Source organism: Nicotiana tomentosiformis, chromosome 4 (assembly GCF_000390325.3).
Source record: "Nicotiana tomentosiformis chromosome 4, ASM39032v3, whole genome shotgun sequence".
NCBI lineage: Eukaryota > Viridiplantae > Streptophyta > Magnoliopsida > Solanales > Solanaceae > Nicotiana > Nicotiana tomentosiformis.
In genome coordinates this window covers 95,394,120-95,411,375 of record NC_090815.1, presented here as the reverse complement: position 1 = coordinate 95,411,375, position 17,256 = coordinate 95,394,120, and the positions used below count along the sequence as shown (strand labels likewise).

Genomic DNA, 17,256 nt, shown 5'->3' with positions numbered 1-17,256 from the left:
GAAGGTTAAACGTGACCAAATAAAAGCAGAAGGATAGGGAAAGATTTTGACTTTACCGATCGTTTATTTTTCTAATAAGATAAATGGTACGTGGATTTCGTAATCAATCCTAATTGATTAGGAACTAAGCATAGAAAATGCGTGTCTTTCTGCAAATAATCCCAAAATAGACAAAAGGGTCATGTCTGATGACCTGGCACTGGCAGTTGTAATCAATACTGTCGGACACATTAATAGCCTTATGATTACTTATATATATAATTAGGAAGTTACTGATGAATATTTTGGTAAAATAGATATTTAAACAATCTTATGATAAGTGAACTTGACTGTTAAGATAATGAATACAACCACCGAGGATTGTAGTAGAAGGGTAAAAAGTTCCTCCATCTTAATAACATAACAATCTCGATAATTATTTTTAGTAAGACACACTAAAACCTAAAATAACGACGGCTTTACAACACAAATCTGGGTCAGTCAAGCCAGTGATTAGATGATTAAACCCAAAAAAAAGAGCAATGGATACGCAAACCCAAGTTACGTATGCCAAGCTAACCTCAAATCTTTGGGGTATGCATTTTCTCTCGTTCGACCAACCAAAAATCACAAGGAAGGAAGTAATAAACGACAGGAAAAATGGTACATGTAATAATCTTTTTCACTATTAGAATCATATATTTTTCAGTCTTACAAAAATATCATTTCTCGAAAATGTGTGTGCTAACTTCATACTCCAAGAACAGACCTTTTTGTCTGTCTCTGTTTTGGATAGTTTAATACTACTCTCCTCTTCAATAAAAAGCAGAGGAATACTGAGACTAATACCAAAACCAAAATGAAAAAAACTTCTAACTGAGGACCTGGTAAGCTGCAACTCCATCCCCTTTGCAAAAAGCCATTTATGGGAGTGATTACTGGTTCCATAACAAAATCCACCGTCATCGCTTCTTCCCCCAACATAATTCTTGTACTCCTCGACTTGTATCCTGGCATTGTTGCTACAACTGCAAGTTGAGTTTTCAGGCACCAATTAGGATTTATCCACTCAAGAACGAAGCGTTTTGCAAGAAGATTACATGATTAAACACAAGCAACCTCCAGCTTCTAACTATTTCCACCTACTTGATTGCTAATAGCAACTTAATCGACAATCTCCATTTGAGCCCGCATTACTCCATTACCCAATAATTTATCCTTTAGGAGAAATTTGGAGTTCTCTAAACTAGGGAGTTCTCCAAATCTTAAATTTATCCCTACACTAATATACAATCTCTAAGCAAACCTAAAAAACTCTTGTCAAACATCAAGTTAGCGTAAATGAACAAACAACGACCAAGAATTTTCTTTTAATAAATTAATAATGTATTTGATGTGGTAGGAGAATTCCTTGTATACAAGTGGAGGGATGTAAAAGTGGAGAACCTACAGAAGATTATGGTCATGTCAATCTTATAAAAAAAGTTATGGTTAAGTCCAATGTGATTCTTTTGGTGAGCCAAACTACTCCAACCTATATAAAGCACTTCCAAACCTCTAGAGATATACTTTTTGACCACAAGCTTTTATAACCATTATTTTTTCATGGCATCTTTTACTTCTCCAGACATAATTTTACGAGTATAACTAAGGTGTATGTCTTGAACGTATGTATGGAGATCTCTAAAGCTCATGATTTGAGCCGAGCAACTGCTCAAAATAACATCTCCCTCTCTTTTTAATCTTATTATCTCATGTCAAAGCTTGTCGGGTGTCGTCATTTTTTTTTTAACACAACCTGATTTTAAATCTTTACCCCTTGTCTTTCTCATTCGTGCTAGTTCATAGATTTCATACTCCCCTTCCGACCTGTGTAGCTTTTGGTACAAGCCATCTAGGGTTTTACCTTAGGTTTTGCCAAAAGCGGACTTAGCTTCCCTCTTAGTAAGTAACGAAAACGAGTTTTTATTTCTTTTAATCTGTGGTTACCTTCATAATTCCCCCCAGGGGCCAGCAAGCGGTGGTAATCAGCTGATGTTTCCCTTGCATGTATCTGAAGACAATGACAAGAACAGTAAGATGATTGTCCAAGCATACATCTTCAGAACTTATGCACAATGACCAAAGGATTTGCAAATGAAGAACGCACCGTGGAATTTATTCCTGTTATAGTTATTGAGGCAGGTAAAGGCCTGCCTTCATCTGATGAGAAAATCCTTCCGTGTATTCCTGTCTACGTTAGATTAGATGAGGTAAGTGTAATGTGAAATTTAAGTCTGCAAAAGAAATCAGTCAGAAAGAATGCCTATTTGACCTGCCAGCACACAGCTAAGTCACAGAAACAAATAATGTCCAATATCTCTGTTCAGTAAATTAACTTTATAAGAACCTCAAATATGTTTTGAAAAAACCTCCTCTTTCTCTAGACTCCCTGTCCTACTTCCTTCTTTAGGTTGTCCTGGAATTGTCTCCACTTTTTAATGATTTAGGATCAGATGAGAAAACTAACCCTAAAAGAAAAACTGTCTCTTCATTTTTCAATATTTACCAATGTCACTCAAAGAACCAAGGCACCCCACTTAAAAATTTTGAAAGTTAAAATTCTCAAAAATAGTGTAATTTAGACTCCAGTCGGGACCACCTCTGTTAGAACCACATTAAAAAAACTTCAACTCTTACCTTGATAACTTTGCTTGAACAAAAGAGGACATTTAATTCCAGATAGGAGTAAAAGCAAACATAAAAAACTTTCAAAGTTAAACCATCTTCTCTGCAACATTTCAGTCAGGTATCTAGCTATCTTAATATTAAAGAAAAAGTTAAGGAATAGCCAGAATTCACTTAAACAGAATTATGAACCCTCCGCCTTAGATGGGAATTGCAAGGGAAAATCATCAAGGATGATAGACCCTTGGTAAGGATAAGGTTGTAGAGATCAGATTATCCTTCTTGCGTTAGAGGATTGAGATTGTAATTGATAGCTAAGTGAACAAAAGTAAATTCAAAGAGTGTGATTTTCAGGAAAAGAAAATCATTCTCCTAAAGTCAAGAACCGCAAAATGATAGATGCTATGATGTTACCTTCACAAGGCTCGCGACAAGATTGAGCATACTCATTCTGTTGTACTCAAAAAGAGTAGGAAGCTGCAAGTAAACAAATATTTGTTTGTATACAGGTGTTGCATTGTTAAAATCAATACAGAGCAGAGAGTCAAGAAGAAAGAGAATTGAGAAAGGGGTATCCACATAAAGAGGACTCCATTCAGAAACATTATATTTTTATTCACCAAACTGTCAATACAAAGATACTTAAATGAGGATAGATTCCAAACATAAATCATGTAAACTGATGCAGAAGACCCTTAAAGGGTCATGCATTGTCAGCAAACTGTAAGTTATACTGACGCAAACTGAGATCTAACCTCACGTGCGTTAGGCCATTTGTCATCACTAATCTCTAGAGTCAGTTCAAAGCAACCAGCAAGTAAGTAATTCCAGTCTTGCATTCCTCCATAGATTGGATACCTGCAGCAAAAAACAAAGGAAACTGAGCTTTGTATGAAGCAACAGCGAAAGCCGCAGAAAAAGGATAAAGCCTCAAAGGAGTTCTAAACTTGAATTTTAATACGATGAATTTCATTGGATTATCTCCATTCTTCCTTACCAATATGCACCATTTGTAATTCCTCCTGGAAACTCCTTGCTTAGAGACATGTTATGGTGGGAATGACTGTAGATGCTAGCCATGTTTCTGAATGTTTCATCATCTGGACAGCCATAATAATATTTTCTGAAAATGATACCAATATATGTTGTGAACATTATCATTAAAAATTAGTGTTGGCATGAAAATATCTGAAGACAACTAGACACTCGGGAGATCAAAAAATATGATAGAAAACTAAATAAGTGAAGCATGGTCCTCTAAACAGATTAGGCCTCTCATTCAAAAATTAAATTTAAAGGATAACAAACTATCCTCAGACACTCACCTTTTGTTCTCAGTTCCATCCCATGGATAATTTGCTACAAGTGCTCCCTGTTGAAAGAGAACTATAAGTAACTCGCCGGTCAAATTCTCCAACATTTTCATATTGATGAAGCAACGAGACAAAAAGAACAAACTCTATTATCACCAAAGAGAAAACAGTATACGCCAACTAAATATTGCAAAGGACTGGGCAAGCAGTTCCCTTATTATAGTATAAAGATTTATCATCACAGGTTTTCTTCTTTCTTTTTTCCTTTATAAACTACTATTGCAGATTTTCTTTGGATCTGAGAGTTCCTCTTGACACCTATATCATTAATCTGTTTTGACATTCTTTTGATTCCAATATAGTTATACATTATAAGTTACTACTTATTAGCAGAAGCTTCATTACTTGTACTAATCTGTTAGATCTGCCATTTGAAGCTGGCCAGGTCGAACAAGGATAACCATTTCTACTGATGCTTTTTATGAAAGTGAAAACTTCATACTGATTACTGAAAGGTCGTTTAGTAGACAAAAGGATATGAGCTTAAGTTAAACAGAAGTACCACACTACTAAAACATAAAGTTACACATGAAAATATGAAACACAAAATAATTTAGTTCGCTACAAGTGCAAAAGCCACATAACTAATACACCTACTTAACTACAACAAATAAAGGACATTCAAATGCAACGCATAAGTTAGATGAAAGAGTAACTGAATGCTTACCCCATGCAGACTAGCAGATGCTGTGAAGTGCATTTCCTCCAACCAACGCATAATGGCTTTTGTTTCAGGTTGATGTGCGCCAGGATCATCATTAATGGGAAAGAACTATGTCATTTCATGTCAGTTAATCCTTGTTATAATTAGTCTACATAGGAGAGAGGATAAGAACTTGAAAAGACAAAAACAAGAGTAGCCTTTTAATAAGAAGTGGATTTGTGACAAAACTAAGAGTGGCCTATTGAAGTGAAGTCAACATATTCCACACACGCTTTAATATCAATTCAAAGAAATTTTAAAGGACAAATGATCTATATTTAAAGTTGAATTCGATCACAAAGGCCAACATCCAACGTCTCACAATAAACATTATGGGAAAAAATATCTTTTTTTTAAACCACACTCTAGAAATCAAGTTACTAGCATGAATTTTGAGCGAATATTGAAGCAAAGACTTGACGAAAGATGTGAATCAACAACCCCCCCCCCCCCCCCTCATTCTTTGCATTTTCAACAAGAAACAGAAAGAGATGATTAATTATATAGTTTGTGAAAAAAAATATGTGGTACTAATTAATGATCAAAGTAAGCTTACTGATATGGTTAAATGTCAACTTAAATTATTAAAAGAGGCATTCTTCTTTCTGGGATCAGTTGTTCAAAGATAACCTACATTTTCTTTTGATGAATATAGCCTACATTAGGTTTTTTTTTTTAAAGCAACGAATGGGAGAAAAAATTGTCTCCAAACTGATTATACCAGGTTAACCACTATAAATTGTTGAAGTGTGTGACCATCTCATCTAAAAGCTTAAGTTGTTAGGTAGAGCACACTTGTATTTACTTAATTATATCTTCAACACGCCCCCTCACGTGCAGCTCTGATTCTTTTTCATGGACCAAGCATGTGGAAATTCTTTTTGATAATGGGTGGCGTGAGACTCGAATCCTTTTCATTTGGTAGGGCATACCAACGGTAAGCTCATAATCTAGGGTTCAATTAGCGACTGCACCTCTGCCTGCTCTGATAACATGTTAAAGTGTGTGACCATCTCATTTAAAAGTTTAAGTTGTTAGAGAGAGCACACTTTTATTTACTTAATTTGTTTTCAACACAAATTATCCTCTACGAAGATCTCCAAGCTTTCTTTGTTTTAGAAGTTGCAATAATCCTACTCGTTTTTCCCTTTGTTAAGTTTCCAGTCTAGTTTAGAGCTAGAAGCCAACTAAAAACTCTTATACTGGTGCAATAAAAGTAACGATGACTATCGTGCTCCTGTCCCTTGCCATATGATAGGTCTAACTTACATCATCAAGCTCATATGTCTTGACAATATTTCACTTCATCAGAGAACTGATCACTCTGCAGTGACTCCAAGTTCCTTTCTTTTAATAACTTAGTTCATATTAATTTTTGAAAGTTAACTAGGTAACTCCTAATTGTTGAAGAACTCCTTTTACTAGACCTTAAAGCCTAAATTATCCACAGAATTTTTGTTCACCATATAGCTCAAATGTGGGATTGACGATCCATAAGCTGACACCAACTAATCTGGGAGTGAGGTGTTATTGATTGATTGATATGGTCCTAATGTAGTTTCCTTCACAATGTATGAGCTGGAATGGAAAGTTCAACTCCAACATTTGCCTTCAGAAAAACATTCATATCTAACTTTAAAATAACATAATATCCAGCACAGGATGTTAAGAGATACCTGGTCAGGAAAGTCTCGGTTCAAATCGACATTGTTCGCATTTCCACGCCTCCTCAATGAAAACCCATCTGGATTCATCGATGGAAGTATGTGAAGATGAACATTGTCTACAATCAGGGTAGCCTGTATAAGCCACAATAGAAAAATTGAACTTCGAGACTCTGATAAGAAAAATATGAAAATATCCTATCTGCATCATCCTAGGATAAGGAAAAGTTATTAAGAACAAAGTTAGTTCAAAAGAAGAATTATTTCACCCAATACCACAATGTTGTTTAAGACAACATGAAATTCCTGCCTGTAATTGTGGATTGTGCGGACAGAAAGAAATTCAAGATGGCTTGAGGACATCTCCGATTCTACTCAGAGATAAGAGTCGAGCTGCAAATTTTTGTCTTTTGGTGTTAAAGGGAGCCTGTGAATGAGGCCGAGTCAGTTTCAGATCGCGTAGAATACCCTCGAAGAATAGAGGAGGGATATACTTTTGGTTTTGGTTCCATCTGTACAGCTTTGTCAGCATCATCTTAGTGCTGACGTTGTGAATAATAGTTACCCTATTTCAGGGGTAAAAAAAAAAAGGGGGGGGGGGGACACCGCAAAGTTCCTGAAGCTTTTCTGGGTCTCATAAAATAGCGAATTCGGCCATATTAGAAAAAACTCATCCAAACATAAAGAAACAACTTTTACATGGTTGAGACCAAAAGATTCTTGAAGGTTCCTGAAAAATAAAATCCAGTAGAGCCAGAAGACTTTCATTCTTTAGAAGGAATTCCAAATTCATGCCATGTAGATGCTAAATAGTAATTTGACAAATGGTGAGTGAATTGGTTGCTCGACAACCAATGCTTCAACACTGGCCAAGGAACACACTGAATAGTTTAAAACTTCCTATCTTTCCTTGTTCATTTCAACCTTGGACATTCAAATGTTTTGAAGAAGTTTTTTTAAGAACATTCATATATTTGGTAAAGATTGACTTTTTCCCCAACTTCATGTAAAAACTGTTCAGATGCTTTCTTACTGGGGCATCTTTTCACTAAAGAAATTTCCTAAGATTTTCAAGATTAAAAGCATGAGTTTTCTGCATTTTCCAGTGAATGCCCCAAAATTTTACAGTGCTTCTAGTACATATCAACAGCAAAGCGAGGAAACACAAGACTAGAATACAATAAGTAAGATACATGAACTTCTAAAGAGGAAGATATTTAACCAGAGAAGTCAATTACCAAGGGATCCTTCATATAATTATCACAAAGCCAGTTGGCCAGAAGAATTAGAAGCTCACGACCTACAGGTTCATCCCCATGCACGTTGCCAATGTACTGCATTACGAAGCCTGCTGAGTAATTTAATCACCAAATAAAATTGCTCCTAGAACTTCAAAAGAAATACTGCAAACATTTAATTTCCACTATCTAAGAAAACGATGAAAAGAGGAGAATATGTGGAATAGTATTTGCAGCACAGGAACTGCTATAACTCATGCATAAACTAAGTTCCAACATCTAAAATCAATGCAATATTTCGCTGAGAATGCAGGCTAAGAAAGCCATAAAAGCTACAGATAGAGTGATTTCTTTCTCAATTCATTCAGTTAGCCGGAAGAATATTCAAACGAATTGCGAGAAAGATAACTTTTTCTTTTCCATTTCTACCCAACATTCGGTTTATTACTAACTGTAGGCAAAAGTAGTTTACTGCACCTTTATGACTCCATTTCTCTCAGTTTTCTTTCTTTTTATGTTAAGTGAACCTACGCCTTTTTTTGCTATTGTTTCTTAGTTGTAGGGGAGGAGGGTATTACACCTCTGAGTTTCAGCAGTTCACCCCGAATCAAAAGGTCTTGAACTAGTAGAAAAATAAAAGCCAGAACTTGAATTGCAAGATTACCCAAGTCCAGCACATCTAAAGTTATATCCTTGTCCTGAACATTTTTTTTTATCTAATAACAAAAGGACCCTTTTTTTGTGATAAGTCATAGTGTTGTTTCTAACATAGAGCTCAAATGTCGAATTTGTAAGCTAAGGCAAGTCTCCTTTCATTTTCTTCATAACTAAATAAAAGGTCAAAAAGGAACACTGTGAGTATTAACTTTTCAAGATATCTACTACTCAGCTCTAGTATCAAAGAGAAAAAGGAAGATTCGGGAATCTACACGAACCCGGACAGCTTGCCACCTTTAAGCTTGAGCAAAGAAACTATAAAGCTTTTGTACTGCAATCTTCAGTCTTCACAGAATTTTGTTAGGTTAGCACAAGGCACCTTTAGCTCAAGAAGCAGGATGAGGAGCAAAGGTTGCAAACTAAATAAAAGCTGTGATTATCATCAGTTATTTAATAAGTTAGAAGTGGATTCACAAGCTATCACCAGTTTGACCCTTCTCGGTTATGGCAAAGCTAGAACAAATTGAAAACGGATATCTTCTAACTGTATACCAGCATAAACAATATGTTACCTCAAATTATTTTGTTTTATTATGACATTTGTAACATTCAAGATCGTAACTATTGCAGATATCAGTACCTTAAAAGCAGGCTCAGCCTCTTCCTTGCCTGGCTTGTCAGAAATTTCCATCACCCACTGTTGGTAATGCTCATTCGGTTATTAATATCAAAGATATTTCTCCACTTTGGAACAAATGCGAGGTAAAAGAAGGATATCAAAATTAGATTTAAGAACCAGGAGGAAAAAGCATTACCAATGGAACTCCCAGCACACTCTTTCCAATGCTGATCATACATTCCAAAAACCCCTCAAAGAGAGAAGAAGATTGAGTTAGGTGTTAAAGCAGCATGGTTTAGAACAGACACTCCAGGTAAGTAACTAAAATAGTAATCTACAAATAGTGTCCACTTATGAGGGAAAAGATTATCCATCAAGGGATCCACAAAGTAGCATTTCTTATTTGAGTGTAATAATATAATTATATTAAACCGCAATACACAAACACATGCAGCACACCAGCTCTCAGACTGCTAGAAGTATGAGACGCACCCCCAACAATCAACATTATCATTAATCACATAATCTTTTTTTTTCTTTTTCTAATGAATTAATTCCCATAATCATTTTACAGAAACATGCTCGTAAGAGCCGGGCCCAGGAGTACAATGTTTTTGTTTGCTTTTCTCTTGTTTGTGGATCACATGCAAGTTAGACACGATAAAGTAGTACTTTACTCCCACTAAAATTGAAGACGCCTAAACTGCTTTAATAAAATTTACTGCTTGATTTGCAATGCAAATCACAATACTTATGCATCATATTTGATGGAATAGGAGACTCTCCGAGTCCAAATTCACAGTTCTGAAGCAGCCTATCACCGATAACTAATGTAGAGTTTATTACAATCTTTTTTTAGGGAAAAGGTTTCTAGAAAAGCTATGCTACCTGGACTAGTCTACTATGCATTTCTCATAGGTGAAGTTTTTTGCTATTTTTTATCAGACGCACTTCGAAGAATCCACATGAGATACCAATATCCATGTCATACCGAATTGACATGGTACAGTAACTGAATATCCAGGTAATAAAGCTTAAAAGAATAACATAACCCATCCGCCCGAGCCAACTTCCCCCTTCTAGTGCTACAAATTGTTCTAATTAATAAAGACATTAATTAGCTTGGTCATCCAAGTATATAAGCACATTAACCATTATTGCAAGGATGTGCATTTTGAGAAGTAATCAAGTGAAAGTTTCTTAAGATAAAACTCCATGATAAAAGGCATCTATAAAAATCTGCAAATTATTTTTAATCAAAAAAAAAGAGAGAAAAAGAAAAAGGAATCTATAAATTCTTGATCCCCTGAAGTTACCTGTAGACTCTGGATATCGTACTGCACCTACGGTTCAATGACATGATAGCATTCTCAATATCAGTATTTGACATGTAATCTTTTGCTAATTCTTCACTGCAAGTACAAAAAGAGGATTTTTTGTCATTACACTAAATTGTAAAACAAAACGAAGAAGAAATACAAGAATAAGCATAAGAATGAACTTTTAAAATTCTTTTTGGACGAGTGAGTATAAACGTACAGTCTTTTCAAGTGCTGTTCCTCAGAGAAAGGAACATTGATATCGGCAAATAAATGTCTAGCTGAAGCTGCAGAATTACTATTGACAATACCTACAATTGGTAAAGAAAAGAAGAGCATTTAATTAAACAAGAGTCAATCTTTAAAATAAATTATCATTCCCTTTTCCTATACCTTAAAAACAAAATCAGACAACTAATTAATAACCTTCCATATTGAAAATAATAATAATCAATACCCATCATTGCTAAGCTCAAAATTAACAAAGAAGAGCCAACCAAAGTGCTTAAATTTTCCAACAAAAAAAAAGTATGCTATAAATAGATCGAGGAAGAAAAAATAGAAAGCTAAATTTAGAGAAGAGAGAGAGAGAGAGAGAGAGAGAGAGAGAGAGAGAGAGAGAGAGAGAGAGAGAGAGACCTGATAGATTAGTGGAGCTGCGAAAGCCGCCTCTGGCGAAAGTGAGATGAAAAAGGGAAGAAAATAGAAGAGAGAATAGAAAGAAGAAGAGATTCATCATCGTGTAAAGAGTTGAATCTGAAAGAGAGTACAGAATTTAGTGGTATGACTCTTTAACAAAGAGGAAAGGATTCACCATTTTTGTTTTGTTTACTGAGTTTTTTCTTTTGTTGCCTACTTGCGATCGTTTATTGCGGTTGCCGAAAGGGATGGGGAACAAGCACATCACTAGCACGTGATTGTCAAAGCCTCTCCTCTTCTACTTTTTATATCTCCCTTGGAAGTTGTAACAAGAGAATATACAACTGAACGGACTTTTTGGCCGATATAGTCTCTCATATCTGACTTAGTTCTATTTTTGTCTTTTAAATATGATCTCGAACATCTTTAATCTCTTAAATATGCCAAAGTAAAATATTTTTAGTCTCGGGGACACAATCTGTCAAAAAAATAACAGCACTACCTTGTGTTACTCATGTGATACTGTAAGAACTAAGAAGAAGACCAACAGTAAAAGAAAAAGCCATTCTCATTACCCCCGACTCATTCACCAAAAAAAGCTTCTTGAATATCCCTACTTCCATAAAAAAAGCCATTCCTTCCACTGTTCTCCAAAATGAAAAAAAAGACTGTGTCAAACTCTCATAGCAATAATTTAAAGCTCAGCAGGATAATTGTGATGACCCAAAAGGTCATCTTATATTTTAGAATTTGAATCTGTGCTCTTAAGCCTTAAAAATTTATCTTTGATTGCATCCGCATTGACAGTTGTTTCAGAGACATTTCTTTCGATGCTTCCCATGTACAATGCTCTTTTTTGGCAGTACTCTCGTTACTATGTGTCGACCTTTCCACTATGGAGCCAATTTTCCTTTAGTTGTTCTGATTCCTTGTTTTATTTCCTTAAACTCATCTTCATTGCATTGTAATTCTTCATTCATTATTTTGAAGTCTGACAGCATTTTAGGATTTAGGCATGAAGTCCGCAAGTATGTCATGTTATTGAAATCTGCATTTAACAGAACTGAAAAACGAATTAAGAAAGGTGACAAGATTAAGAAAAGAGATATTCATGGACAATGAAATATTAACTTCATTTGATTTTTTAAAAATTCTTAAAGATAGAAGGGTTTATATGAGAAAGTAAGACAAAAATTAAAACATTCGGATTACACCTTGAAATAATCCGGACGCAGAAAAGATAGCAAGATCGGCTACCGAGCCTCCCATCAGATAGGGAAGTTTCACGTTTGGCGGCCATTTTTTGGCTTTTCTTCTGTCTCGGCAATGGTTGTAATGGCTACAATGGCCTTCAATTTGGTTTTCTTCTATCAAGCTTTCAACCACCATTTTGAGGGTCCAACAGTCTTCTGTATTATGGCCTTCTACTCCTGAATGGTAAGCACATCTGGTTCCGACCTTGTATGATGAGGACTCGGGATTCTAGCGGTTGGGAGGCACATGTTACAATAGATCCAGTTGGATTAACTTTTGAAACAGACTAGAATAAGATTCACCAATAGGGGTGAAACTAGTTCTCCTGGGGGGCTCACGAGGGCGTGGGATATTTTGGTGTGCATTTTGTGGTGGGCGCGGATTATATGGAGCTTGGTAGAGATGGTTATTTCTGGGAGATGGAGCTCGGGCTTGGTTGTAGTTCTGTTGTGGCTGTGCGTAAGGTTGGGCATTCATCACTACATAGTGAGGTGGTTCCATGGCATAAACTGTATCTTGATGCAAGTAATAGTGTTGTGGGGTTCTTGGTGGCATGTAAGAGCGGTCAAATGATCGACGAGACCTTCTTGAACCTGAAGCCATAATGGATCCCTCCTCCCTCTGTTTACGATTGGCCAAATCCCCTGAACCGTTCTGGATGGCTTGAGAGGTGGCGTTCAAAGCAACTTGACTCAATATCCAGCAAGTTTTCAGACCATTCTCTACCATTTCTCCTATTTTGATTGCCTCAGCAAATGATTTGCCTATAGTGGACATCATATTCTGAAAAGAATCAACCTCTTGGGCCTGCAATAAGACTGTAACCATTTCTGCTTTGTCCATGGGCGGTTTTACTCTGGCGGCCTGCTCGCTCCATTTGATAGCATACTCACAGAAAGTTTTCGTATTTTTCTTTTTCAAGTTAGGCAGGGAGTTTCTGTCTCGAGCTATGTTGACGTTGTACTGGAATTGTCTGACAAAATCTCGAGCTAAATCATCCCATATGTACCAGTACGATATTTCCTGATCCATATACCATTCTGAGGCGATTCCTGTCAGGCTTTCTCTAAAATAGGCCACCAACAACTCTTCTTTACCACCAGCTCCTTGCAGCTGATTGCAATATCTTTTTAGATGAGCAATTATATCTCCGTGCCCATCATACTTCTCGAACTTTGATATTTTGAAGCCGGCACGTAGATGAACATTTGGGAACATGCACAAATCTGAATAGGAAACACTTTTTTGGCCACTCAGACCTTGTATGTTTTTCAAGATTTGTTCCAATCTTCTCATCTTCCGAGCTATTTCTTCCTGCTCGGGGTTCCTAACTACTCTTTCTTGTTCAATTGGGTACTCATTTTGTGGCTGTTGAGCGTATGAGTCTGGAGTAACATGAGTTATGTCCGGCTGAAATTGCGGCCCTTGGAAGGTAAATGTTGATGTCTCAAAGCATGGCCTGGGCACGGTTGGATGTGCCATGGTGAAGACCGGTGGTGCAGGGAACAACGTCGACGGTGCTCCGGAGAATGATGCCTGGGGGCGGACCACAGAAGGCATACCGATGAAGCTGGATGATGTAGAAGGGTACCCAAATGGGACAAATAGGATAGTCACGGGGATGTTGGTGGTTCCAACTATCCTTGGGACCAGCTCGGGGAACCCGAGAATTGTGCTTGGCGGTTCCCTACCGTTGGACCAGGCGTCCCACATTTCTAACATGCGGAGACATATCATCTTATCTTCTTCGGTAATTGCCGACTCAGGTTGTGAAATAGCAAGCTCAGGGCTATCCTCACTGTTAACAAGGCGGAGATTGCATTCTGAAGCCATTGGGACTTTTTCTTTGGATCTGGTGAAGTAATAATGTGTTACCAGTTTCACCACAAACCAACCACCTTAAACTTACTTTAAAGAGGCAACAAACATGTTAGGGTTAAGCATTTAACAGATGCGGATCACACGTAAATATGCTATGCTCCTAAGATTATTACCATCTCTAACATGCTTTTGGAAGGCTTCATGTTTCATTCCGACTTATAAGGTTGCTACTTATTGACGTTCTTATTTCCCTTTTTTTTTGTATGGAATTTTTGGAAATTTATTTTTTGAAAGAAGTAATTCTAAAGAATGAAAACAAATATATTTGATTTTTGTTTTCGAATGAAAGACTTCGGAAAAGAAGAAAAAATATTTTTGGATTTAGTTTTTTTTTTTAATTTTCTAATGAAAGAATTCTAAAGAGGGGTTTAAAAAAAAGGAAAATATTTTGGATTTTTTGAAAATTGGGGCTTGAACCGATGAGGTTTGCCTATGTATCTCACATCCGGTGAGAATCAGACCTGCATAGTTCGCTAAGAAAAGTATGAACTTTTTTGAAAATATTTGGCGTATTTTGAAATGACTCCTCTCTTTTTTAAAAAAAAATTCGGCAAAGTTTTGGGATTTTTAAATACCTAAATTTTCATAAACCGGGTAAATTTCTCTCTCTTACCTCACTCTTAGTTTTTCTTGATTTTCTTTCCCTATTCTAGAAGACAGTCAACATGCAAGCCAAAACAAACATATACACAAGTAGCATGTAAAAATGCATCATGGTGGTTTTTTATATTGGGTACACCTGTCCTAGACGGACCCAACTCCTGTGTTGAGTCCCCAAAGTCAAATGCATGTGATGCAAACAAACGTTCCTACTAAGGATCCGGCATGAGTCTATATTATTTTAGATTTAAATCCTGGGTGTGTTGTTCTAGACCTGGCTTACCCGAGCGGACAACTCGAGCCGAAGAGTGGGGTGGGGGGCAGCGTACCGGGAATACAGAAGCTTCGCCGGTTTTACAACTTGTCTGATCCTCGTTCTAAAATTAGGGTATGACTATAACAAAAAAAGAAGCCATGTGAAGCGCATGCTTCCTACAAGATTTAGAAGACTTAGAGAGAAGAAGGGTTTTCGTAATAGTTTATTTACAGTTCACATAATATCAAAGCAGTAAAAAGCGGTATTTAGCGCATTAGGCTCAAACACGTAAAAAAATCAGACAATCATGAAAGCCAAGCATAACAGCTATTCTAAACTCGAATTCTGAACCCTGAACCAGAGATTTTGGGTTCGATCCCCAACAGAGTCGCCAATATTGTCACAACTCCTTTTTTCGGAGGGATAGGGGAGTTTTTCCAATTAAAGCGACATTATTCAAAATGGGATTATTTATTTAATTCAGAGTTGCCACTTGGAATAATTATTATGGTATCCCAAGTCACCAGTTTAATTTAAAATTCCAAATCAAGAAAATTGACTCTATTTATGGTCCGCGAACACAGAATATCGGATAAGAAATTCTGTTAACCTGGGAAAAGGTGTGAGGCACTCCCGAGTTTCGTGATCTTAGCACGATCACTTAACAATTAATACTTGGCCGAATTATCTGATTTATTACCTGTTTTAAACTTATTGTGCATTTTACCTTTGACCGCTTTTAATTATGTATTTAAATCCCTTTTTAGTATTTATGGAGTTATTTCTTGAACAAGTTACGATGTCGTACACTTGTCGTTTGGGTACACATTGCAAACCGCGCCACGTGAAACGCACCCGCGATTCACAACATATTTATTATTATTATTATTTGAAGTTATGGTCAAGTCGCATGAAACGCATACTTGAATTGGGATTTACGTATAATGACTATGCCACGAGAACCGTACCCATAGTCATGATAATTTATTATTAATTGCGTCTAAAGCAAGCTACGATGTTTGAGAGTTATTTTCTTAGACTACTTTGAGATTATTGCAAGTTCATGAGATATGGATAATACCATGGAAGAAGTGAAGTGAATCAATTATGGAAAGGTGGGCTAATAGAATTCTTCTAGCCCAAAATCCATCCAAACCTAAACCACACTTTACATATGAATACAGTCTATTTTGCTTAAACAAATTGTGATCTTATTCTCCCATTATTTCTTCTAACTCTAACGAAGGAGAACAACAAAAACGATTAATAACAACTGCCGATTTAACCAAAAGAACGAATTATAGCAATCAAGGAATCCACATAAACCATTTAACATGAAATAAAACAAAATGATAATTAAAGAAAAATAACCAAACATTGGCCTTTTAATCCTCTAAACCTTTTCATATAACTTAGTAATTTATATCTTTGCTTGACTAACAGTTCCTCATCAACAATCAAATACTCATATTGGACAGAAACGACAAACTCACAACATTTAAATAAATTCAAACCATGTCTTTCAATCGCGAAGTAAAACTGAAAATATCGAGATAAGATAAAAATGAACCTTTGTATTATATGAAACAAGCACAGTGTCGGAATCTTTGCCAAAATACATGAACAATGGCCGGAGAATTCTAAAGGTGACATCGCCGGAACCTCGAACCAGCGAACTCGAACATCACCACACCTTAACGATGGTTTCAGAACTGATTTTGGACTAGTTTTGAAGTTGTTTTCTAGCTATTCCGCAGCTGCTTTTGCTGCTCCTTTTTGACTGGATTTTGATGGGCTTTGGGGGGATGAGTTCCGATGGAAGGGGCTGTTTTGAGGCGTTTCTTGGATATTTCGGGCTGTTTCGGAGTCATTTTTGGACTGAGATAAGTGCTGGATTGGGGTGGATTTCCAGCTTGTTTTCTGGCCCCGTTTCAACTACGTTTTCACTATTGTTCGGGATGGTTTTGGGGGGTTAATGATGGCTCAAAAATGGTAAGGGTTTGTGGCTTTTGGGCGGTGAAGCTGTTGGATTTTTCGAAAGAAAGACGAAGAAAGAATGGCACGAATAGAAATTCACTTAGCGTAGAAAAAGCGAAAACATTTCTCTCAAATCCCTCCCCTCTATTTTTCCTCTCTTCTTCCTTTCCTCACATTTTCTCTTCTATTTATAGAAACAATTTCGGATTTTTTCAGATTCTTTTTAATTATTTTATTATTTTATTATTATTTTTAATTTTAAAAAATTCTCACTTCCCATTTTTGTTCTTTTAAAAAAAAAAAAAAATTCCCCACTTTCCTTTATTTTTACTTTTTAATTTTTTACTTTTTACTTTTATTATATTTAAATTCTCACTTTGTTTTTACTGTTATTTTTTTATTTTTCACTTATTATACTTTTTTTTTTAAT

The 17,256-nt window shown here is 36.2% G+C and overlaps 1 protein-coding gene across 3 annotated transcripts; it reads right to left on the bottom strand.

The window, feature by feature from the left end:
• Nucleotides 1–643: 643 nt before the first annotated feature.
• LOC104087394 (carboxypeptidase SOL1) lies at nt 644–11,151 on the bottom strand. Of its 3 annotated transcripts, XM_009591844.4 has the most exons (15): nt 10,859–11,149; nt 10,440–10,530; nt 10,217–10,312; nt 9,097–9,127; nt 8,922–8,978; nt 7,625–7,720; nt 6,399–6,521; nt 4,687–4,791; nt 3,972–4,018; nt 3,644–3,769; nt 3,402–3,504; nt 3,061–3,123; nt 2,129–2,212; nt 1,969–2,032; nt 644–1,007 (listed from the first exon to the last, which is right to left on the bottom strand). In XM_009591844.4, the coding sequence occupies exons 1-15, from the start codon at nt 10,956–10,958 to the stop codon at nt 730–732; spliced, it is 1,464 nt and encodes a 487-aa protein (XP_009590139.1). In that variant the 5' UTR covers nt 10,959–11,149; the 3' UTR covers nt 644–729. The 3 variants fall into 3 exon arrangements, with proteins under 3 accessions (XP_009590139.1, XP_070056129.1, XP_009590144.1); XM_070200028.1 differs by lacking the exon at nt 3,061–3,123 and having other exon boundaries at nt 10,859–11,151; XM_009591849.3 differs by lacking the exon at nt 10,859–11,149 and having other exon boundaries at nt 9,097–9,150; nt 10,440–10,457.
• Between the last annotated feature and the right edge of the window lie 6,105 nt (nt 11,152–17,256).